This window comes from Gallus gallus, chromosome 31 (assembly GCF_016699485.2).
Source record: "Gallus gallus isolate bGalGal1 chromosome 31, bGalGal1.mat.broiler.GRCg7b, whole genome shotgun sequence".
Classification (NCBI taxonomy): Eukaryota; Metazoa; Chordata; class Aves; order Galliformes; family Phasianidae; genus Gallus; species Gallus gallus.
In genome coordinates this window covers 1,761,742-1,784,866 of record NC_052562.1, presented here as the reverse complement: position 1 = coordinate 1,784,866, position 23,125 = coordinate 1,761,742, and the positions used below count along the sequence as shown (strand labels likewise).

General features: G+C 53.6%; 4 protein-coding genes across 7 annotated transcripts in view; 3 read left to right on the top strand and 1 right to left on the bottom strand.

Moving 5' to 3' along the window:
- CHIR-B6 (immunoglobulin-like receptor CHIR-B6) overlaps positions 1 to 10,100 on the top strand; it is a gene marked incomplete in the record, with an annotated part of 141,313 nt that extends 131,213 nt beyond the window's left edge. The window contains 6 exon segments of one of the 3 annotated variants that reach the window (XM_046904778.1): positions 8,084 to 8,119; positions 8,237 to 8,515; positions 8,598 to 8,909; positions 9,031 to 9,171; positions 9,281 to 9,318; positions 9,754 to 10,100. In XM_046904778.1, the coding sequence (XP_046760734.1) occupies positions 8,084 to 8,119; positions 8,237 to 8,515; positions 8,598 to 8,909; positions 9,031 to 9,171; positions 9,281 to 9,318; positions 9,754 to 9,891 (944 nt within the window). 3 annotated transcript variants of the gene reach the window in all.
- The window catches only part of CHIR-AB1 (immunoglobulin-like receptor CHIR-AB1), a 173,847-nt gene continuing 151,362 nt past the window's right edge, over positions 641 to 23,125 (top strand). For both annotated transcript variants that reach the window (NM_001397444.1, NM_001146141.3), the window contains 1 exon segment: positions 641 to 748. In NM_001397444.1, coding sequence (NP_001384373.1) covers positions 718 to 748 — 31 coding nt within the window. In that variant the 5' untranslated portion in view covers positions 641 to 717.
- CHIR-A2 (immunoglobulin-like receptor CHIR-A2) overlaps positions 13,118 to 23,125 on the bottom strand; it is a gene marked incomplete at its 3' end in the record, with an annotated part of 151,594 nt that continues 141,586 nt past the window's right edge. Inside the window, 1 exon segment of the mRNA NM_001146138.2 lies at positions 13,118 to 13,406. Within this exon segment, the coding sequence (NP_001139610.2) occupies positions 13,255 to 13,406 (152 nt within the window).
- On the top strand, positions 17,669 to 21,665 carry LOC121107893 (leukocyte immunoglobulin-like receptor subfamily A member 2). Its single transcript, XM_040654510.2, has 7 exons — positions 17,669 to 19,546; positions 19,620 to 19,655; positions 19,773 to 20,051; positions 20,132 to 20,443; positions 20,561 to 20,701; positions 20,799 to 20,836; positions 21,207 to 21,665. Exons 1-7 carry the CDS (start codon positions 19,516 to 19,518, stop codon positions 21,342 to 21,344), a joined length of 975 nt encoding a protein of 324 aa, XP_040510444.1. The 5' UTR covers positions 17,669 to 19,515; the 3' UTR covers positions 21,345 to 21,665.

The following is a 23,125-nucleotide window of genomic DNA, read 5'->3' as shown; positions in this document are numbered from 1 at the left end:
TATCGCCAGTCCTGTGGGACCCCAGATGTGTCCCCAGCCACCCCAAGGCCTCAATGAGTCCATGTTCCTAACCACACGCGTGCGTGTTGCAACACAACTGCTCTCAGCGGTACAGCAGCCTCAGAGCTGCTGCTCACAGCTCTGAGCTGTTCCTTCACTCTGACTCTGCTGTCCTGGAGACCCCAGGAAAGCACGGACTGCCCTACTGGGGCACTGTGCAGATTCAGTGCCCTCAGTGTGTGCCCTCCCCATTTGTGTGGGTGTCACAGTGTCCCCAGCCGGTCTGTGCTGATCCCCGAGGGCATGACAGAGGAAAGCACAGAGAACAGAGTGTGGTACCCAAACTGCATGGTGACAGCTGGCTGGACGTGTTGGGGATCACAAGTGACCTCCCATGTGGATCACGCCATTGAATCCACAGGTTCTGTGCTGGACAACCCACGGAGGACACCACTCAAGGCCACGTGATGGCAGAACTTTGGGGAGTGTGGGACACTCAGGGGTTGACCGCCTGCATGGGACACCACAACAGAGGCTGTGTGCAGTGATCTGAGTGTGTGACCCTATCTGGGACCCAGCACTGTCACCACAGATGGGGGAAATCTGTCACGAGGATATGACATCACGGCATCCTGTCCCCAGGGGGAAATGAGATTGCCTCTCCGGCCACTTCCTGTCCCCACTGCAGTCTCACTGTCCCCAAGCTGCTCCTGCCTCATGGCACCAATGGCGGTGGCCCTCATTCTCGGTGAGTGACAATGGGGACGTGGTGCCTAGGGGTTGGTGGCCCTGTGTGGGACCAGGACTGTGTCCCTTGCAGGTTGGTGGCTGGTGACTGTGAGCAGGGCACAGCAACGTGAGTATGGGGAGAATGGGGATGGAGGGAGCGGAGCGAGGGCAGGGGGCCAGCAGAGGGGCCCAGGAGGGTGTGCAGGGATAAGGCTGACTGCTGTCCCCTGTCCTAGTGCCCCGACCCTCCCTGTCGCTGCACCCCAGCCAGGGGGTGTCGCTGGGGAACAATGTCACCCTGCGCTGCCACATGCCCCGCATGGCTGCCTGGGTCCAGCTCTGGCTCAATGGAACTCTGAGATTTAACAAGGAAAAAGACAAGGAGCAGGATGCAGCTGAGTTCTCCTTTGCTGTCACAAACCTGGAGGACGCCGGGACATATCAGTGTCGGTACCAGGTGTCAGAGCCACTGTGGACATCAAATCAGAGTGACCCCGTGGAGCTGGTGCTGACAGGTGAGGGCACTATAGACACCGGCTGGCCCTGAGCTTTTCCCACACGGCCAAGTCCCATCTCTTCCCCTCCCTGCACACAAACCGCAGCTTCCCCCAACTCAGCATTTCCCTGAGCCCAGGCAACATGTGGGAATGGGGACTGATGTCACCACCCAGTGCTGCAATGGGGGTTGTGGTGCCACATTCCTGCTGCATAGAGATGAATGCTCATCCCGTATCCTGTGCCAGGATCCCACTGGTGGGGCACAGCCACCTTCACCCACTTAGAGGGGACTCTGGCCACTGCCAGCACCAATAAAAAATCCTACAACCCCAAGGACCACACATTTGGTCCTCACCCCTGTAGATAGCATGGTGGTGGAGGTGACACCCACACGTGCAACCCCAGTTAGGTCGGAGACCGCATTTGTATACCCCCAGTGTCAGCCATGGGTGGAACTGTCACTGCATCCCTGCCCTGTGATGGGGACACCCAACCACTCGGAGGCCACAGGTGCCAAGGGGCGGTCCCATGGGAACCTGGTGGTGGCGGTGCTGAGGGGCTGTGCTGCTGTCTTGGTCTTCAGCCTGGGCCTCTACTTTGTCCTCGATGCCCGCAGCCTCTGGACATGGAGAGATGAGAGCGCTGGTGAGGAAGGACTTCAATGGTTTCCATTCCCTACAGGTCCCCCCAGTCATCCCCTATGTGTTCTTTGACTCCGTACTGATCTGTTATGGATCCCCGGTTGTCCCTCAAGGCCCACACATAACTCCCACCCTTCCCCCTCTTTTTGATGCAGGTGTCACCCCTGAGATGCCCGAGTCAGTGCAATTCCAGGTAAGTGTTGGGGTCAGTGGACCCCAAATCCCAGTTCACTTCTTAAGACCCACACCTCACATCTCCATGGAAACCCAAATCTTCCCCATGGGGACTCCAAATGACCCCCAACCTCATATGGCTTACCCTCACATTTATGAGCACCACCCGTGTCCAGCCCTTGGGAAACACAAACCTGCACTGTGGGGAACCCCAGCCCACAGATACCCCTAAATACCCAGACCTAAAGATGCCCTCCAAGCCTTAACCCCCTCTAGACTGTATAGGCACCGATTTCTTGACTAGAGGGGCACTAAATGCACCCACAGGGAAACCCAATGCCCATGGGGACACCAAAATTGAGCCTCTCAGTTCCACCAGTCCCTAAACACCTCGAGACCCTATGGGCACCCCAAATCCACTGCTGGACCTCCAAACATCCCCCATGCAGACCCCAAATCTAAGCCCAGTCACAAACGCAGACTCCTCCTCATGGCCACACCCCCCACATACCTACACCAGAGACCCACCCTCACCCCACACATCTTGGGGACCCCCATGGTATCACACCACTCTCCTCCTCCATCTCCAGGTGTTCCCCACAAACAGCGAGAATCTGACCTACGCTGAGATGCCAGCTGCCATCCCGTGCCCCCAGCCTCCCACTTACTCCACTGCCCCCCAGTCCCCTGTCATCTACACCACAGTGAGCACTGATTCACCGCGCTGATGGGCCTCCCCAAGTGTCTCATTTCTGGGGTGTGTGGAAGGGGACAGACCTCAAATTCCCTGCTTGGGACTCCCTGATGTCCTCTTCTAACCACAAACCAGATAACCTCCCCAAATCTAACAATCCCAAATTCTCACTGGTGCATCCCAAATGCTTCCCAGACACACCAAATCCCTAAATGCTCATCTCTTACCCCAAAGTCCTTCTTTATCCCCGCAAATCTCTTAGCACACCATGAAACCTCCAAATCCTCTCCCATCCACTCCCAAACACCACCACCATTCCTGTGAGACCCCCCCATCTGTCCCAATCTATCCCTCCTCTGGAGATCCCCAGACATGTTCCTTTGCTACATTTCCATCTCCCACTCATGCTCGATAGATCCCCTATAGATTCCCCAATATTTCCTGCCTCCTATTCTGTCCCGGTTTTATCATTGGTCATTGGGTGCTGAGCAATTCCTTTGTGCATCAGTTGCTTTCAAAAAATATATTCATATATCTCATCATCATTACTGTTATGTCTCTCTTCGTTTTCGGTCTCAGTAAATAGATTTCATCTGAACCTACAAATTCTTCCCCTTTCTCTCCATTTCTCACCCCAAACCCACTGGGAGGGGTTCAGTGAGAATGAAAGCTGTGTGGTGCTGAGCTGCTGTTGTGTGACAGCACCGCAGTCCCTGTGCTCCCTCCCTCCCACCCTCCATGCACAGGACGTGACACTCACGGGGCGGTGCTGTCAGATCCCCTCCGTGTGGAAAGGGGCAGAGGTGACCTCTCAGCTCTCCCCCAGGAAGAAGTTTCTCACTGAAGCAGGAAAGCGTTTGCCTTCACTAGCTGAAATTTTTGATGATACAGGTGAGGAGGGGGTTCCATCTTCTTTAGTTAATTGGATTTTCGTTAGTTTGATAAGTTCTTTCATTAGGCCCCTTTGCTTATCCTGATCTTTGTCAAATGTTTCTGATACTATTATGGGTTCATCACGATTAATCAGTAGAGACATCTGCTCTTGTACTTCACCCAGTCTGATAACTCTGAGACGGCTGAAATGGAAACGTGGGTTGGGGGTAGATGTTGCTCATAGTTTTGGAGTGAAAGAATCAATTTGAAAACTAGGGGTCTTCTCTGTTGGTCCTCGTATCTGTGGAATGTGGCCACTAGTGTGGGGGCGTATCTGTCTGGTGCTGCTCTCGTAAGTTTTTGCCATATTTCAGGTGTTGTCCTCACTCTCTCCGGATCATGGTTTTGGCGTGGATCATTAAGAGCAAAATTAGAGTCATATAACATTTCCACCAGGGTTATTTCCCTCAAATACTGGATACCTTTCTCAATTGTATCCCACGTTTTCATTGCAGGCTGCAGAAGTTCTTTGTAGGGATACTTTTCCCTCACAGCTATTAATATTCGGTCCCAGAGGGTTACAGCTCCATCCAAGCATCTGCTAATTCCCCTGTCAATGGATTTGTCTCTGGCAATGTCTCCTAGTTCGCGGGCTTCGTTACCATCTAGAGACAAGCTACTGGCCCCACTATCCCAACAGCGAAGCAACCAGGTGACAATAGATTTGTTTGAACGTCGTTCAAATTCCTTCCTTGAGCTTTGGATTTCAGTCATCTTGAGAGGTCGACAAACAGTAATAGAGATCTCCTCTTCATCGCTGTCCTCTTCGTGCCTCTTAGTTTTTGCTTTTGCCTTTCTTGGTTCTGAGGAAGTCCCTTCGCCAGGATCTTCCTCTACCTCCTCCTCCACCTCTTCTTCTTCTTCTTCTTCTTCTTCTTCTTCTTTTTCTTCGTCTTCTTTTCGCTCTAGACGCGAGGACACCCGTTTCCATTTCTTGCCTTCTACAGGGGCTACTGACACTATTACTGGTGTCTGCTGAGACTGTTAAGTCTCAAAATTCAAATTATACAACACTGCATAAAGCCACCAGACAGGCGCCTCTATCAGTGCCCTTATTTGGTTATATATAATCATAATTCCACGGCAAGACATGAAGAGGTTAATTATAGACCGGTAACTGGCAAGGAACATGATAGCTTTCAATCCCTTATACAGTGCTCTGACAATAAAGAGCAACCTCATAGCCAGTAACTGCTAAAGGGAGGGGGGGGGTGAAGAGAAGGAGGAAAAAAACAAAAACAAAAGGAAACCACTCGGTACAGTGTCTGGAGTTTGGCGGACTGCCCGGGCTATAATCTAATCTATGAAGGTCACACCAGCACTAGCAATGCTTTGTAGTCTCACAGTCTGGCCTAACAAAATTCTTTTTTCTTACTAACGTTAAAGCTTCAGATGAATCTTGCCCGCATTCTCCACCAAAAATTTGTCACGGAGTTACCTAGATAGATCTGTGCCCATGACAGGGGGGCAGTAGGCTTGCGGGCCCCCTCCCCCCCAGCTTCCCAAGAAAAAAACGGAGCAGCGGCAACGATCTAAGAAGGAGAACTTATTTTACTAACTACGATGTTGGAATGCAAGATGACACAATATAATACAATCTAATTGGGAGTAAGGGTAATAAATCAAATGACATGAGAGGGAGCGAAAGAGCAATAGAGAGAGAGAGAGAGAGAGAGATAGAGAGTGAGAGAGTTTCCAAAACTGAAAGCTTTACTTGATGAAGGCGCCCGGCTTGGAAAGCACACCCACTCCTCTCCCGGCAGCAAGCAAAAGTGAAGAAGACCGCGCGAAACCAGATGACGTATCTTCCGTGATGTGTCTTCCTTCTGTGACCGTGAAGTCCTCTGGGATATGTAGTTCTTCTCTTTTGTCCATGATGTTATGATGTGGAATACCAATAGCAAAGTTGCAAAACCATGACACAGCTCTCCCCCAGGAAGGGTCCATGCTGTGACAGGTCCAAGTAGGGCCAAGCCATGGCTGCCTGGGAAATGCCAGTGCTGGGCTGCTCCCCTGTTCCTGAGGAGCTGAAAAGGGGCACTGTGTGCCCTTCCCCACCGGGAATGCCTTGGGCTCAGAACCGCACAGTGTGTGCTGTGTTGGGAGCAGCGCTGCTGACAGCCCAGAAGGAGAGGCTGTCATTCAACACACTGCTGATGGAAGGCTGAAATCCTGGCAGGGGCCATTGGCAGCCCTGCAGAGCCAATTCACTACTGAACGGAATAGCACTCAGCGAGGGTGTGTGGTGCTGCCAGACCCATCAGATCAGGAAATCATCCTGCGGTCTGAATGAGAAGGACAGGAACAAGGGATGGACCTTGCCTTGCCCTCAGAATGTGGGACAGCAGTCTGATTGAATCTACTGACACACAGAGGCTGTGTGCGGAACCCATATACCCCATGAAGGTGTCTGCCTTCTTGTCTGTTGTTTCCAGCCTGCCTGCATTGCTCACTGATGGGTTCGCCCTCCTGAGATTTCCTTTTCAGGTTGACAGCCCTGTCGAAACCTTCCTCGTTCTTCTTTGCACCCCTCACCACGCCCAGTTCCAGCTGGGCCTTGGCCTTCCTGCCCCCAGCCCCACACAGACCAGCACCAGCACCACCCTCCTGCCAGGCTCCCTGGCCCTGCTGACACTGCCTGTGCATCTGCTTCTTGCTCTCCACTTTGACCAGCAGGTCCCGCTTCAGCCATGCTGCTCTCTTGCCTTCCTTTCTGGACTGCCTGCACTGGGGATGGAGAGCTCTTGTGCCCTGAGCAAAGCGGCCTTACACATCTGACAGCTCTGCTCCTCTCCCTGTCCTTGAGGACAGATTCCCAGCTGTGTGGGCTGCTTCCCATCACTGTTACTCATCTGCCCATCCATCCATCCATCCATCCATCCATCCATCCATCCATCCATCCATCCATCCACCCAAAAAAACTCCATTCAGTCCCCACATCCACCATCCAGCCACATAAATCTCACTCATCCCCCAAAATCTCCATCCCCTCTGAAACCTCCAACCTGCCCCTAAATCGACACCAACCTCTGTACAGCCAGACACAATCTCTACATCCAGGCCCACAGGACTCAGTTCAGCCACAAAATCCATCATTCATACCGTAATACCCCATCTACACCAAAACCTCCATCCACCCCAAAATCCTCCTCTAAGATCCAATGCGTCCAACCAACCCCACATTTCTATCCAGCCCAAAACCTCCATCGAGAAGACTGCAGATCTTTCATGCAGCTGCCAGATCTCCCTGTGGCCCCAAAAGTTTTACATCCAACCCCACAGAATCCTCCATCTGGACTCCATAATATCCACTGAGCTCACAAACTCTCCAGTATTTCCCCTTCCACCACCAAAAGGGGGAAGTCAGCTCTCCTGCCCTTCCCCTCACTGCTGCTCCCACACACAGTCCTCCCACACACAAACTTCCTCTTCTTCCCCAGTTTATGGCAAACCCCTATATCATGGAGCTATCTAGGTCGATCCAGATCAATCTATGCCCGTGACTGGGGGGCTGTAGGCCAGTGGGCCCCTTGGTTCCCAAAAAATTGGAATGGAGAAGGGAAAGGGGTAGAGGAACAGGACCTGGGCTCAGAGAGGGAAAGAGAATGGAGCAGAGTCAACGGTCAAAGGAGGAAAACTTATTTTACTGACTGTGATATCGGAATGCAAGATAACACAATATAGTACAATCTAATTGTAATTGAGAGTAATAAATCAAATGAAATAAGTGAGATAAGGTTTCTGAAAATGAAAGGCCTACTTGAATGAAGGCGCACGGCTTGGAAGCACACCCAGCCCTCTGCGTGGCTACCAGAGAGAGGGAGAGCGGTAAGAGCCCGATCCCGTGACTTCTGTGCCGTATCTTCCTTCTCTGACCGTGAGGTCCTCAGGGATATGCAGTTCTTCTTCTCTTCTGAGAAGCAGGTATCTGGAAGGTTGTCAATCCACAGAACTGAAGTATTAACCCTTTAATTACCCATGCTGTCCATGATGTTATAATGTGGAATACCAGTAATAACATTACTAAACCATGACCCCTTGGAGAACACCATTCACTGCCACGCTCTGGCAACGCTTTGCAGGCAGCTAAAATTTGACAGTCTGTGTAGGGCACCCCAACAGGGACTGTAGTCGCACCTCTATGCATGGCAGTCCATGGCCAATCCCCAAACACACTACCCCTTGGGGACCGCAATTGCAACACTGAGGAGGTGACATCATGTCACTTCTTCTCCCTGGAAACGGAAAGCTGCTCTTGGCCACTTCCTTTCTCTGCAGCTGTCTCACTGTCCCCATGCTGCTCCTGCCTCATGGCACCAATGGAGGTGGCCCTCATCCTCGGTGAGTGACAATGGGGACGTGGTGCCACGGGGGTTGGTGGCCCAGTGTGGGACCAGGACTGTGTCCCTTGCAGGTTGGTGGCTGGTGGCAGCGAGCAGGGCACAGCAATGTGAGTATGGGGACAGGGGGAGAACTGGGACGGAGGGAGGGGAGCATGGTCAGGGGGCCAGCAGAGGGGCTGAGGAGGGTGTGCAGGGACAAGGCTGACTGCTGTCCCCTGTCCTAGTGCCCCGACCCTCCCTGTCACTGCACTCCAGCCAGGGGGTGTCCCTGGGGGACACTGTCACCCTGCGGTGCCACCTGCCCCGGCCGGCTGCCTGGGTTGAGCTGTACTGGGAGGGAAAGTGGAGATCCAAAAAAGAAATGGACCAGGAGCAGGACGTGGCTGAGTTCTCCTTGACTGGAATTAAGCAGGAAGATGCAGTGAGATATCAGTGCCAGTACCAGGGGTTGGAGCCTGCAGGGACATCGCAGAAGAGTGACCCCGTGAAGCTGTTGGTGACAGGTGAGGACACTTGAGGAAAGCAGATGGCCCTGGGCTGATCCCACAGGGCTGTGTTCCATCTCTGTTACCTCTCTGAGCTCAGATCACAGGTATCCCCCACCTGGCATTTCCCTGAGCCCCAGAGAGCATGTGGAGATGGGGAGCAACATCACCATCCAGTGCTGGAACAAGAAGTATGGGGCCGCCTTCCTCCTGCACAAGGCTGGGCACTCAGCCCCTATCCAGCACCAGGAACCCGATGATGGGGGCACTGCCACCTTCACCCTCTTTCGGGTGACCCCAGCTGACAGTGGTACCTATAGGTGCTCCTACCGCATCGGGGGCTGCTGCCTTCTGTTCTCACCCCTTGGGGATAATGTGATCCTGGAAGTGATTCCCAGACCTGCACCACCACGTAGGTCTGAGCCCCCATTTGGCGCTCCCCTTCTCACCCATGACTGACAGCGTCACTGCATCCCTCATCCACTGTGGTGAGGGCTATGTATGGGGACACCTAATGCACTTTGACCCCACAGGTGTCAATGGGAGTCCCAGCAGGAACCTGGTGGCAGCAGTGGCGGGGGCCTGTGCTGCTGCCATTGTCATCATCATCGTCCTCACTGTCTCTTTGCTCCTTGTTGCCCAGAGAAGACAAATGCAGAGTGATTTGAGGCCTGGTGGGCAAGGGATTAAATGGCTTTGATCCCCCATAGATCGCCTATAGATCCCCACTGGTGTTGTTTGCGCCCTCCATAATCCCAACATTTTCCTGTCCCTCTGACTCAGGTGCCACCTCCAGAAGCCCGGAGGCTGTGCAGTTCCAGGTCAGTGTCTGGGTCAGGAGACCCTAACCCCAACATGCCCCATTGCCCCTCACCCAGAGCTCAACAGGGAACCCCAAACCCTGCCCATAGTGAACCCTTTTATGGATTCCAATGATGTTGTGCATAACAGCAATGCCATCCCTGGGGGCCTCCAAATCTCCACCATGGGGATGCCCCACACCCCAAACTGAAGCCCCCTCGCATGCTCCAAGCCTTAAACATCCCCAGACTCAATTGGCACCCTCAAACGAGAATGCGACCCCCAAACACCACTCACAGGGAACCCCAGTGTCACAGCCACAGCTTCCCAAAATCTACACCACCCCATAATCCCAACCCCCTTCTCCTGGACAGCCCCCCACCCATTGTACAGTGCCATCATCCCCTCAGGCATGTTGGGATCCCATGGTCACACTGCTGTCCCTGTGTCCCCAGGTGTCCCCCGGTGACAGCGAGGGTCTGACCTACGCCCAGCTGCAAGCTGTGACCCCCAGCACCCACCCCCGTGGCTCTTCTACCACCCCTGAACCCCCCATTATCTACGCCGAGGTGGGCACGCGGGGACCCCGCTGATGCCCCCAGACGTGTACGCAAACACGGGTGTGTTGTGTGCACACATGGACTTCAAGGGTGCACAGTGCTGGTGTGCTCGGTGTGCTCACCATCACGTGTGAATTACAGCCATGTACCTGTGCGTGTGAACACGTGGATGTGTATTAAACGGGTGTGCACCATCCCATGTGCACAACAGGTGTACAAACACACGTGTGGGACACGCTGAACTCTGTGCTTCTGTGTGTGTCTGTGCGATGCCGTATGTGTGCACCACCAGCTGTACACACTGCTGCTCATGTGTGTCCTTAGCATGTGCCCCCGGGGTCTGCACTACAGGTGTGCCTCCACAGCACATGCATGTCATCAACACGTGCCCTGTGCCTGCACCACATCTGTCCCCACAGCACCCACGTGTCCTTTCCGTGTGCTCCCCACGGCGCATCTCCATCTCCAGAAGCGAAACCAGCCCCCATCCCACAGTGGTTTTGGGGCAGGATTTGTGGTGTGGAGGGAAAATGCCTTTGGGTGATGGTTGGGAACAGGACAGAGGGGTTGTGGGGTTTTCCAGAAAGTGGGGGAGAAGGGGAAATGCTGGAGAGTTTGTGAGCTCGATGGAGATTATGGAGGCCAGACAGAGGATTGTGGGGAGCTGGAAGGAGACCTGTGGGGCCACAGGGAGATCTGGCAGCTGCATGAAGGATCTGCAGTCTAATGGAGGTTCAGGGATGGATAGAAATGTGGGGTTGGTTTGAGGCTTTGTGGGGTGGATGGTGGTTTTGGTGTAGATGGGGTTTAGGGGTTTGAATGATGGATTTGGTGGTTGAATGGAGTCTGGGGGCCTGCATGTAGAGACTGGGTCTGCCTGTAGAGATCAGAGTTGCATCGAGATTTAGGGGTTGGATACAGGTTACAGAGTATATAGAGATTCTGGGGGATGGGTGACATTGATGGGGCTGGATGGTGGATGTGTGGACTAAATGGAGCTTTTTTGAGTTGGATAATGATTTTTATGGCTGAAGGTCCTGGGGTTCATTGAACTTTTGGAGGGCTGTGTGTGGAGGGTGGTTTGGGGTGTGGATGTTGGGACTGCTTGAAGGATTAGGGGTGGCTGGATGGAGATTGTGGAGCTAGATGCGGAGTTTGGTGTGAGATGGAGGTTTTGGGAATGGGTGGAGATCATTGGGATGAATGGAAGTTTTGGGGTCAGTACAGAGATTCTGGGGGTCGATTGCAGGATTTTAGGGTCTGGTTGGAGATTTTGGGGGTGAGTGGAGGTATTGGTTTTGGAAGGACAGATAGATACTAGGAAACATAGTTCAGGTGTGTGGGTGGATAGAAGGGCCAACAGGTGGGAAGATGGAGAGACTGACAGGCAGAAGGTGGCTTGAATTTATTATGTCCGTACTGGATCAGGAGGTGCAGCCCCAGCAGCAGGAGATCCAGCAGGAGGATGGATGGATGGATGGATGGATGGATGGATGGCTGGACGGATGGATGGATGGATGAGCAACAGAGTGATGGAAAGCAGCCCACACAGCTGGGAATCTGTCCTCAAGGACAGGGAGAGGAGCAGAGCTGCCAGATGTGTAAGGCCGCTTTGCTCAGGGCACAAGAGCTCTCCATCCCCTGTGCAGGCAGTCCGGAAAGGAAGTCTGTGTGGGGCTGGGGGCAGGAAGGCCAAGGCCCAGCTGGAACTGGACGTGGTGAGGGGTGCAAAGAAGAACAAGGAAGGCTTCGACAGGGCTGTCAACCTGAAAAGGAAAGCCCAGGATGGCGAACTCGAGGAAGGCGGCCTGAATGAATCCACGCATCTTCACAGAAGTAATGGTGGAAACTTCTAAAGGGGTTTTTATTGCCAGAATCAGCCCATACTTATATAGAAATACAGGGTACACACGGCATCTGATAATTGGTTAGCACACAGAAATCACGCGTCTTGCTCGCTAGCTATTTGTACAGCATTAATCATCACACAGCTTTTTTCACAGTTCTTTTCATTCCTCTGTCTTGATCTCTTCTGAGGCTGGCTACCCCCTTATCTTAACTGAAGCCTTTGTTCTTCTTCCTGCTTTGACAGCTTCAAGGTCTCATAGCCTGGGCTGTGCACATAGCACTCGAGCTCACAAATTCTTGCTCCCTGAGCCACTCTCCTACAGTTTCCCCTTTTTCTTTTTGCACAAGCCAGGTAGTATGAATCACATCTTGAACCATTTCTTTGCGAGCATTACAGTAAACAAGGCTCGATTATCAGCACACCATCTGCACTACCCCCCACATCTGCAAGAACCTGTGAACCCAACCTCCCGTGTACACCGGACCATGATCCGTTTTTATCTCCTGAGGCACACCCATGACTGCAAAGCAAGCTGTCAAATGCCTCACCACATGGGCTGCCTTTTCACCAGCCTGTGCCGTAGCCCACAGCATTCTAGAAAAGGTATCAATGGATACATGTACATTCTTTAACCTCCCAAATTCTGGCACATGAGTGACATCCATCTGCCAAATCTCATAGGCTTGTAAACCCTTTGGATTAACTCCTAGACCTAGGCTAGACCCGTGCTGTGAACCCTGAGAGCATGCCCGCACAATGCCCTTTGCTTCTGTACCTGTCAGGCCGAACTGGTGCCTCAGTGCCTTAGCCGACTGATGGAACATGTTATGGCTGCTTCTTGCAGCCTGAAAGGAATCCTGCGGGGCATGTAGTAGTGGACTGACAAGTGCATCAGCACAAGCGTTGCCCTCTCCTAGACCCTGGGTCCCTAGGTGACTCCTGATATGCAGGATGCTACAAGGCACAGAGCGATCATCTCTTGCCCGCTTAACCTGCAAGAAGAGTTGAGCTAGTCTTGGGTCCTGGGGGAGCTTAATCAAAGCTTGCACTATATGTAGCACTACTCCTACCACGTATAAGGCATCTGATACCAAATTTACACGCTGATCTTGCCATGCCACTGCTCACACCAGACCTTGGTGCGACCGGCACAGTGAAAATGTCCTTTCTGCCCTCAGCGGAAACATATCCCCGGTTTCTGCCCTCCATCCTTCCCACTTATTCTCGTCACAGCTGCTGCAAGCAGCCTCGCAGTGGGTTGGATGGCTTGTGCCATGGCATTTGCCATAACTTGCCCACTACGCTGTTGCTCTGCCCTACTAGCAAGATCCAACATTTCTCCAACCCCAGCATCTTCTGGGAGTGTAGCCAGCAGGCGCTTCATAGAGGGGTTAGCATTCTCAAAGGCAAGATGGGGGCAGGGAGGGAATGGATAGGCAACCTACAGTGGATCCAATGGTACACCTGGTGGATTCTACAGAGGAAAGGAAGGAGTGGAAGGGGAAAACTGGGGAGATGTGTAGGAGATGTACAGGAGATCAATGCCATTAAATCCCTTCCCCACCCAGACTCTCATCTCTCCGTATCCAGAGGCTGCGGGCATCGATGACAAAGAAGACGCCGAGGCCAAAGATGAGGACAGCAGCGCAGCCCCTCACCACTGCCACCACCAGGTTCCCACGGGACACCAACTCAGCACCTGTGGGGTACAGGTACTTGGGTGTGTTCATCCCCAGCATCACCTCCATGGGGAAGGGATGTGATGACACTGCCACCCATGGGCGGCACTGGGGACAAGCAAATGGGGTGTGGGTACCTACCTGGAGGTGCTGGTGTGGGTGTCACCTCCAGCGTTACGCTGTCCCCAAGGGGTGAGGACACAAAGAGGAGGCCTTGGGGTGATAGGAGCACCTGTAGGTGCCACTGTCAGCTGGGGTCACCCCAAAGAGGGTGAAGGTGGCTGTGCCCCCGCCACGGGGGTCCCTGTGCTGGAGAGGGGCTGAGTGCCCGTCCTTGTGCAAGAAGATGATGCCCCCATAGCCCTGATTGCAGCACTGGATGGTGACATTGGTCCCCACTTCCACAATTTCTTCGTGGCTGATGGAAATGTTAGGTGGGGAATATCGATGATCTGAATGCAGGGAGATAACAGAGATAGGACATGGCCCTGTGGAGAATGCCCAGGCCCATCTGCTTGCCCCATAACCCTCACCTGTCACCACCAATTCGATGGGGACACTCTTCTCTGATACTCCCGGTGGCTCCAAAACCCGGTACTGGCACCAATACTTCATTGCATCTTCCAGCTTTACACAAACCAAGGAGAACTCAGCCATGACCTGATGCTTGTCCATGTCCTTGTAGGATCTCAAAAGTCCATCCTGGTAGAGCTCAACCCAGGCAGCTGGCTGAGGTAGGTGGCAGCGCAGGGTGACAGTGTCCCCCAGGGACACCCCCTGGCTGGAGTGCAGTGACAGGGAGGGTCGGGGCACTAGGACAGGGGACAGCAGTCAGCCTTGTCCCTGAACACCATCCTCAGCCCCTCTGCTGTCACCCTGACCACACGCCCCTCCCTCTCTCCCCATTCTCCCCATACTCACGTTGCAGTGCCCTGCTCGTTGTCACCAGCCACCAACCTGCAAGGGACACGGTCCTGGTCCCACACTGCGCCACCAACCCCTGTGGCACCACGTCCGCATTGTCACTCACCAAGGATGAGGGCCACCGCCATTGGCGCCATGAGGCAGGAGCAGCGTGGGGACAGTGAGAGTGCAGTGGGGACAGGGAGTGGCTGGAGAACCACTGTCTGTTCCCCTTGGGACATGATTCCATTATGTCACCTCCCTGTGTGAAAATTGTGATCCCCAAGTTTTTGCACCATGTGGCCTACAATGGGACGGCACTTGTGTGACACCGTCACACAAGTGACCCCGCAGCCCTGTGGGAACCCCCAGGGAGACTGCCTCTCTGTTCCCCACCCCGCACATCTGTCGAGTGCTCCCAAAAATGTGCTCCCCAAGATCCCCCCCCCCCCACCCATACGTCCCCACAACCTCCAGTGCTATCCCCCATCCCAGGCTCCTTCCCTACAGCTTCCCTCAGCAGCTGCTCCTCCGTGGTCCTTCCAGGTTGCTGCCCCTGGTGGATCGGTAAAGATACTGCAGAAGGGAAGAGGTCACACACGGCTCCACCCCATTCCTCCCCCGCATCTCAGCGCTGTGCTGGGGAGTGCTTGGATGTGGTGTTGCTTTCCAAGAAACTCTAAGGCAGAAAGTGGGGTGAGATGTGCTTGTGTGGGGACAAAGCCATGGGAAGCAAGCAGAGATGGGGTTGGACCCTCCAGCTTTTGTGCCAATCTATTCTGGTTGTGGTTGCCCTCAATTAGTGAAGCCAGCTGAAAGCATAGAAATATTGCTTGCATCTTCTGCCCACGTTGGGTGAAGCACTGGCGGTCCTCCCCAGCCCGACACAAAGCCCAGATAGCACTCTGGGGGAAAAGGACCAGATTTCTGCTCTGAGAAGCTGTGGTTTCTATGCGGTGGATGTGGTTACAAGCTTGTCACTCACCCTGCACGGCGAGCGCAGTCAGCAGTAGCAGCAGCAGCCCCAGAGCAGTGGCTTTCAGGAAGACCTGGTGCCAGCGTGGGCAGATGGTGGGAGCTGGAAGAGTCCCCATTTGTTTAAAAACAGATCTTCTATCGTGGTTCCCGCGCAACGTTGATTCAGAAGTTGATGGCTGCTGTGTTTCCCCCAGTTCTGGGGGTCTGTGGATCCTAACCAGTTGCTGCAGTGGTTCCCCGTGGGGAAGGAGCTGGTGGAAGGAGGTGATGGCAGCAGGCACCCATGGGCTGGGCTCCTGCTGGAGGGTGGATGGGCAGGGGGAGAAGGACACCCCCTGCATGTGCTGTTGTGGAGGTGGTGGAGGCTCTGCAGGTCCTCAAGAGCATGGCGTGGGAGCTTCACAGACCCCATACCTTATGAAATGATCCCAGGGTAGAGCAGATGGCGCTTGGCAGCAAGTGGGTCTGTGTGGAGCTCATCCCACCAGGACCCAGGCTGCATTATCACCATTTCAGATTCAACTTCCAGTTCCTCACATCGGGTTTCCTGATGAGGGCTGATTTTTGATGTACATCCATCCCACCTCCGGACACTTGCAGGCTTCCTTCTTCCCCATCCCTTCCTTCCTCCTGTCCCCACTACAAACCAGGATCAGCCCATAACTCAGCCAACATTCCTGGTGTTTCTTGGGGAAAACAATGAATCAAGAAACCCCCAAACCAAGTTAGCAGTGAGCACCCAACACCCAAACCAACTCTCACCATCATGCCTCTCAGCAGGAGAAAAACCACTTGCAGAATGCCTGAAGTCCACGCTGCTATTTTCCCCGTCCATAGATCACAAGTTCACAAGACTGTCCCCAAAATGACAAACCCCAGAGCCACTTCTTGCTTTGTGACAGACCTGCCGGTATCTGCATCCGGTGCCAGGAAATAGCACCCGCTGGGCTTCTGATCTGGGCTTTGCTTCTTCTAATTTCCAGTTTGTGGTATAGATACACACATGCTGCAGCCTTTCCCTTTAGCACAAGTTGGTAGGTGCTATTGGTTGCTCCCCTTGAGGTGGAAATTCACCTGTGGGTTCAGTGGGCACATCAGGCAATGCAGTGCTGAGCTGCTGGGGAAGCAGTATGGAACAAAAACACTGCTGAAATATCCAGGAAAAAAAAAATCACTGGACAAGAGGGTAGAAGCATGCAGAATTGCAGGACAGCCTTCGGAGAGGAGAAGCAGTGCCAGCGCAGGGAAAGAAAGAGCCCTGAGAGCTGTAATGGCCCAGAGGGAAGGAACAGCTCAGCGCTGTGAGCAGCAGCTCTGAGGCTGCTGTACTGCTGAGAGCAGTTGTGTTGGAACACGCTCTGCTCACAGCTGTGGGGATCTGCACCCTTCAGGCCCCACGTTGGGCACCACAAGGACTGCGGTGCTGTCGCCCGGCAGCAGCTCAGCACCACACAGCTTTTATTCTCAGTGACCCCTCCCAGTGGGATTCCGAAGAGACTCAGAATAAAATGCCACAACTTGTGGGTCAAGATAAAATCTATGTGCTAAGAGAAAACAGGAAGAGAGAAAAAACAGTAATGCTTATAGTATATGTCTACATGTGTTTATTTATGTGTAGAGAGTTATAAAGAAATGTTGCACATAGCAGTTGCTCACCACCCCCAAAGTGATGCTAAAAGCAGAAAGGATGGAGTGGAGCATGTCATCGTTTTGTAATTTTGCTGTTGGTATTCCACATCATAACAGCATGGACAGCACGGGCAATTAAAGCGTTAATACTCCAGTTCTGTGGATTGACAACCTTCCAAATACCTGCTTCTCAAAAGAGAAGAAGAACTGCATATCCCAGACGACCTCACGGTCAGAGAAGAAAGATACGGCACAGAAGTCACGGGATCGGGCTCTGTCGGCTCTCTCTCTCTCTCTGGTAGCCATGCAGAGGGCTCGGTGTGCTTCCAAGCCATGCGCCTTCATTCAAGTAGGCCTTTCGGTGTTGGAATCTTTCTCTCTCTTGTTTTATTTGATTTATTACCCTCAATTTCAATTAGATTGTATTATATTGTGTTATCTTGCATTCTGATATCACAGTCAGTAAAGTAAGCTTTCCTCCTTAGATCATTGCCGCTGTTCCATTCTCATTCCCTCTCTGAGTCCTGTTCCCCTACTCCTTTCCCTTTTCCCTTCTCATTTTTTTGCGAGCCACTGGGCCCACGGGCCTATTGGGCATAGATTGATCTAGATTGATCTAAATAGCTCCATGGCATAGGGATTAGCCATAAACTGGGGGAGAAGAGAAAATCTGTGCGTGGGAGGGCTGTGTGTGGGAGCAGCAGTGAGAGAAAGGGCAGGAGAGCTGACTTCCCCCTTTTGGTGATGAAAGAGGAAATGCTGGAGAGTTTGTGAGCTCGATGGAGATTATGGAGTCCAGATGGAGGATTTTGTGGGGCTGGATGGAGACTTTTTCGGGCCACAGGGAGATCTGGGAGCTGCATGAAAGATCTGCAGTCTCGATGGAGGTTTGGGGCTGGATAGAAATGTTGGGTTGGTTGGAGGCTTTGAGTCTGAATGCAGCCTTGTGGGCCTGGATGCAGAGATTGTGTCTGCCTGTAGAGATCAGAGTGGCATGGAGATTTAGGGGCTGGATGGAGGTTTCAGAGGGGATGGAGATTTTTGGGGATGGGTGACATTTATGGGGCTGGATGGTGGATGTGGGGACTGAACAGAGTTTTTTTGGGTGGATGGATGGGCAGATGAGTAACAGAGTGATGGGAAGCAGCCCACACAGCTGGGAATCTGTCCTCAAGGACAGGGAGAGGAGCAGAGCTGCCAGATGTGTAAGGCCGCTTTGCTCAGGGCACAAGAGCTCTCCATCCCCAGTGCAGGCAGTCTGGAAAGGAAGGCAAGAGAGCAGCATGCCTGAAGCGGGACCTGCTGGTCAAAGTGGAGAGCAAGAAGCAGATGCACAGGCAGTGCCAGCAGGGCCAGGGAGCGTGGCAGGAGGGTGGTGTGGGTGCTGGTCTGTGTGGGGCTGGGGGCAGGAAGGCCAAGGCCCAGCTGGAACTGGACGTGGTGAGGGGTGCAAAGAAGAACAAGGAAGGCTTCGACAGGGCTGTCAACCTGAAAAGGAAAGCCCAGGAGGGCAAACCCATCAGTGAGCAATGCAGGCAGGCTGGAAACAACAGACAAGGAGAAGGCAGACTCCTTCATGGGGTATATGGGTTCTGCACACTGCCTCTGTGTGTCAGTAGATTCAATCAGACTCAAAAATGCTGTCCCACATTCTGAGAGCAAGGCAAGGTCCATCCCTTGTTCCTGTCCTTCTCATTCAGACAGCAGAATCATTTCCTGATCTGATGGGTCTGGCAGCACCACATACTCTCGCTGACTGCTATTCCGTTCAGAAGTGAATTGGCTCTGCAGGGCTGCCAATGGCCCCTGCCAGGATTTCAGCCTTCCATCAGCAGTGCGTTGAATGACAGCCTCTCCTTCTGGGCTGTCAGCAGCGCTGCTCCCAACACAGCACACACTGTGCGGTTCTGAGCCTAAGGCATTCCCGGTGGGGAAGGGCACACAGTGCCCCTTTTCAGCTCCTCAGGAACAGGGGAGCAGCCCAGCACTGGCATTTCCCAGGCAGCCATGGCTTGGCCCTGCTCGGGCCTGTCCCAGCATGGAGCCTTCCTGGGGTAGAGCTGAGAGGTTACCTCCAGACATTTCCGGACCTGTCACGGGCACAGCTTTATCTACATAACTCTGTGACACCAGAGAAGCTGCATTTCTTGATGTCTCCTTTCTGCCAGGTGGTGACTTCAATCATTGCGTGAGCGCTCTCATCCCCCCTTCTGCACCAGCACTGCAACTCCTCAAAATGGACCAGGATTGCTTTCCTCCCTGCATCTCTCTCTCTTACGTTTCTTCTCTGCTTCTCTCCAATTTCTCTCCTTTCTTTTCCACTCTTTTCCTCATTTTCCCCAAAGTCCTCTTTGAAGCTTCTCCTGCAGCAGCCATGATCCATGACTGCCCAGGGATGAGAGCGTGTGGGGCACCTCAACAGGCGCAGTGTGCAGAGTGCATCTCTCCACTTGTCCCTCCCCAGAGGGGCCCCACAGTGCAACCACCCCTATGTACTAATATGACCACATCAGGAGATGACATCATATCATCCTGAAAAAGAAAGGGGAACTGACAGCAGGGCTCTGGCCACTTCCTTTCCCCTCTGCAGTCTCACTGTCCACAAGCTGCTCCTGCCTCATGGCACCAATGGCGGTGAACCTCATTCTCGGTGAGTGACCATGGGGACGTGGTGCCACGGGGGTTGGTGGCCCAGTGTGGGACCTGAACCGTGTCCCTTGCAGGTTGGTGGCTGGTGGCAGCAAGCAGGGCACAGCAAGGTGAGTATGGGGACAGGGGGAGAATGGGGACAGAGGGAGGGGTGCGAGTGGAGGGGGAGAGCAGAGGGGCTGAGGATGGTGTTCAGGGACAAGGCTGACTGCTGTCCCCTGTCCTAGTGCCCCGACCCTCCCTGTCACTGCACCCCAGCCAGGGGGTGTCCCTGGGGGACACTGTCACCCTGCGCTGCCACCTGCCCCGGCTGGCTGCCTGGGTCAGGCTATATCGGGAAGGACGTTTGTCATACGCCAAGAGGAAGAAGAAGGAGCAGGACGCGGCCGAGTTCTCCTTTGTTAGCACACTGCAGGAACACGCAGGTTGTTATCAGTGTCAGTACCGGGTGTCTGAGTCAGCCGAGGTGTCAGTGAAGAGTGACCCCGTGGAGCTGGTGCTGACAGGTGAGGACACTGGAGACAGCAAATGGCTCTGGCTGCTCCCCACAGGACCGTGTCCTACTGCTGTCCCCTCCCTCATGCAGATGTCAGATACCCCCCATCCAGCATTTCCCTTCACCCTGAGCAACATGTGGGAACAGGGACCAATGTCACCATCCGCTGCTGGAACAAGGACTATGGGGCCACCTTCCTCCTGCACAAGGATGGGACCTCAGCCCCTATCCAGCGCCAGAACTCCAGTGGTGGGGGCACAGCCACTTTCACCCTCTTTGGGGTGACCCCAGCTGACAGTGGCACCTACAGGTGCTCCTACCGCCCCTGGCGCTACGCCTCCATGTCCTCACCCCTTGGGGACAGCGTGATGCTGGAGGTGACACCCACAGCTGCACCCCCAGGTGGGTCTCAACCCCATTGGGGTACACCTGGTGCCACCCATGAGTGGCTGTGTCACCTCCCGTCCCCATGGAGGTGGTGGCTGGGGATGTGATAACCCACACATTCCGACCCCACAGGTGCTGCAGGCAGTTCTCATGGGAACCTGGTGGTGGTAGTGATTGGTGGCTGCACTGCTGCCTTTGTCTTCATCCTCGTCCTTATCATCTTCTTCCTCCTCTCTGCCCGCAGACATCGGACACAGAGAGATGAGAGCCCCGGTGGGGAAGGGGTTAAATGTCCTTATTTCTCAGTAGATCCCCTCAAACGTCCCTCAGGCTCCCCCATAATCTCATTCCCCTCCGTGTTTTGACACAGGTGCCCCCCCCAAAAAGCCTGAGGCCATGGAGTTCCAGGTAAGTGACTGGGTCAGGGAGCACCAAATCCCAGTCTGACCCTTGAAGTGCTCCAAGTCCCACATAGAGCCCCAAACTCTGTCCATGGGGACCCCAGGGGACTCCCAACCCTCTCATGCTTTGCCCTAATGTTAAGCACACCCCCAAACTCAGCCCACGAGGAACTCCAAATCTGCATCAAGGAAACACCCTGGACCCAGATCTGAGCCCCCTGATCCCCCTGACCCCTCTGATCCTTAAACACCCCTCAGACCCCATGGGCTCTTTCACGCCATGTAGTAGGAACCCCAAACATCACCCGTGGGGTGTCCCTCTCAGATCATATTTGGGACCCCCATGGTGGCACTCTGCATTCCTACTGTGTCCCCAGGTGCCTTCCAGTGACAGCGAGGGTCTGACCTACTTGGAGCTGCAAGCTGTGACCCCCAGCACACAGCCCCCCAGCTCCCCTGCCGCCACTCAGCCCTCTGTTATCTACACCGAGGTGGCCGTTGGGGGGCACCACTGATGCCTCCATACGTGTGCACAAACACGTGTGTGTTGTATGCACACATGTGCTTCCAGCATGCACAGTGCACTTGTGTTATGTGTGCTCACCATCACGTGAGCACTGCATACAGGTACCACTGCAGGTGTTCATATGTTACCTGCGTGTGCACCATCACATGTGCACAACAGTTGTACACAGATGTGCACTCCGTGATTAACTCCGTTCCTTTGTGTCTGTGCGATGCCACGTGTGTACACCAGTATATGTGCACAGTAGTGCATGTGTGTGTCCTTAGCATGCTTTCTGAGACTGGTAAGGAACGCATGAGGTGACCAGCAACACTTTGTGGACAGCTCTTTGTTCCAAAGCATTGCTTTGGAGGCATTTGATTTCAAAGAGAAGCTCTCCACAAATGGATGTGTATTCCTGCTCCGAGCCTTGGCTGACTCCATCGTGGTATCCACCCCAGCTGACTGGGAGAGGTGCGACTCAGGAGGCAGAGAAAGATTCACCTCCCTCCAAACCCACTCGGAGGGACGGTGCACATCTGCTCCCTGTGCCTGCACTATTCGTGTCCTCACTGTGAACGTGTGTCCTCACCATGTGCCCCACATCAGCACCTCGTCTGTCCCCACAGCACACACATGTCCCTCCCGTGTGCGCATCTCCAGCTCCACATCCCAAACCAGCACCCGACCCACCGTGGTGTTGGGGCAGGATTCCCATTTCTGGAGAGTTTTATCCCACATTCCTGGATGAGAATTCTGATTCCAAAGTGTTTCATTCTGCTTTGTGAGGGAGAATTCCTATTTCTGAAAGTTTTACCCTTCCTCTACCTCTGAAGGTTTTCATTCCTTCTTTTGGGGATAATGCTTGGATCTGAAGGGTTTTCACCAACCTCTGGGAGGAGATTTCCCATTTCCAAACGTTTTTGTCATCATTTCTGGTAGAATTATCATTTCTGTATGTATTTGTCCAAACTTTTGTGAAAAATTCCCCAAATTCTTGGGGAAAATGCAGCCCCAGGAGCAGGAGATCCAGCCAGAGAAGGACAGATGAACGGATGGCCAATGTACTGGTGCAAACCGTCTCCAAACCACAAAAAAAAAAGTGAAATGGTAACACAGGAAAAAAAAAAAAAAAAAAAAAAAGAGAGAGAGAAGAAGAGTGAGGGGTTGGAGAGGAGAGGAGAGGAGAGGAGAGGAGAGGAGAGGAGAGGAGAGGAGAGGAGAGGAGAGGAGAGGAGAGGAGAGGAGAGGAGAGGAGAGGAGAGGAGAGGAGAGGAGAGGAGAGGAGAGGAGAGGAGAGGAGAGGAGAGGAGAGGAGAGGAGAAGAGAGGAGAGGAAAAGAAACAAGTCATCTACAGGCCATGAATCCGCGAAATGCTGGCTCACATTCTGAGAGCAAGTCAAGGTCCATCCCTTGTTCCTGTCCTTCTAATTCAGACCGCAGAATCATTTCCTGATCTGATGGACCTAAAAACACCACACACCCTCACTGAGTGCTATTCCATTCAGCAGTGAATTGGCTCTGCAGGGCTGCCAATGGTTCCTGCCAGGATTTCAGCCTTCCATCAGCAGCGTGCTGAATGACAGCCTCTCCTTCTGGGCTGTCAGCAGCGCTGCTCCCAACACAGCGCACACTGTGTGGTTCTGAGCCCAAGGCGTTCCCACTGGGGAAGGGCACACAGAGCCTTTTTCAGCTCCTCAGGAACAGGGGAGCAGCCCAGCACTGGCATTTCCCAGGCAGCCATGGCTTGGCCCTTCTCAGGCCTGTCACAGCATGGAGCCGGGCGCCTT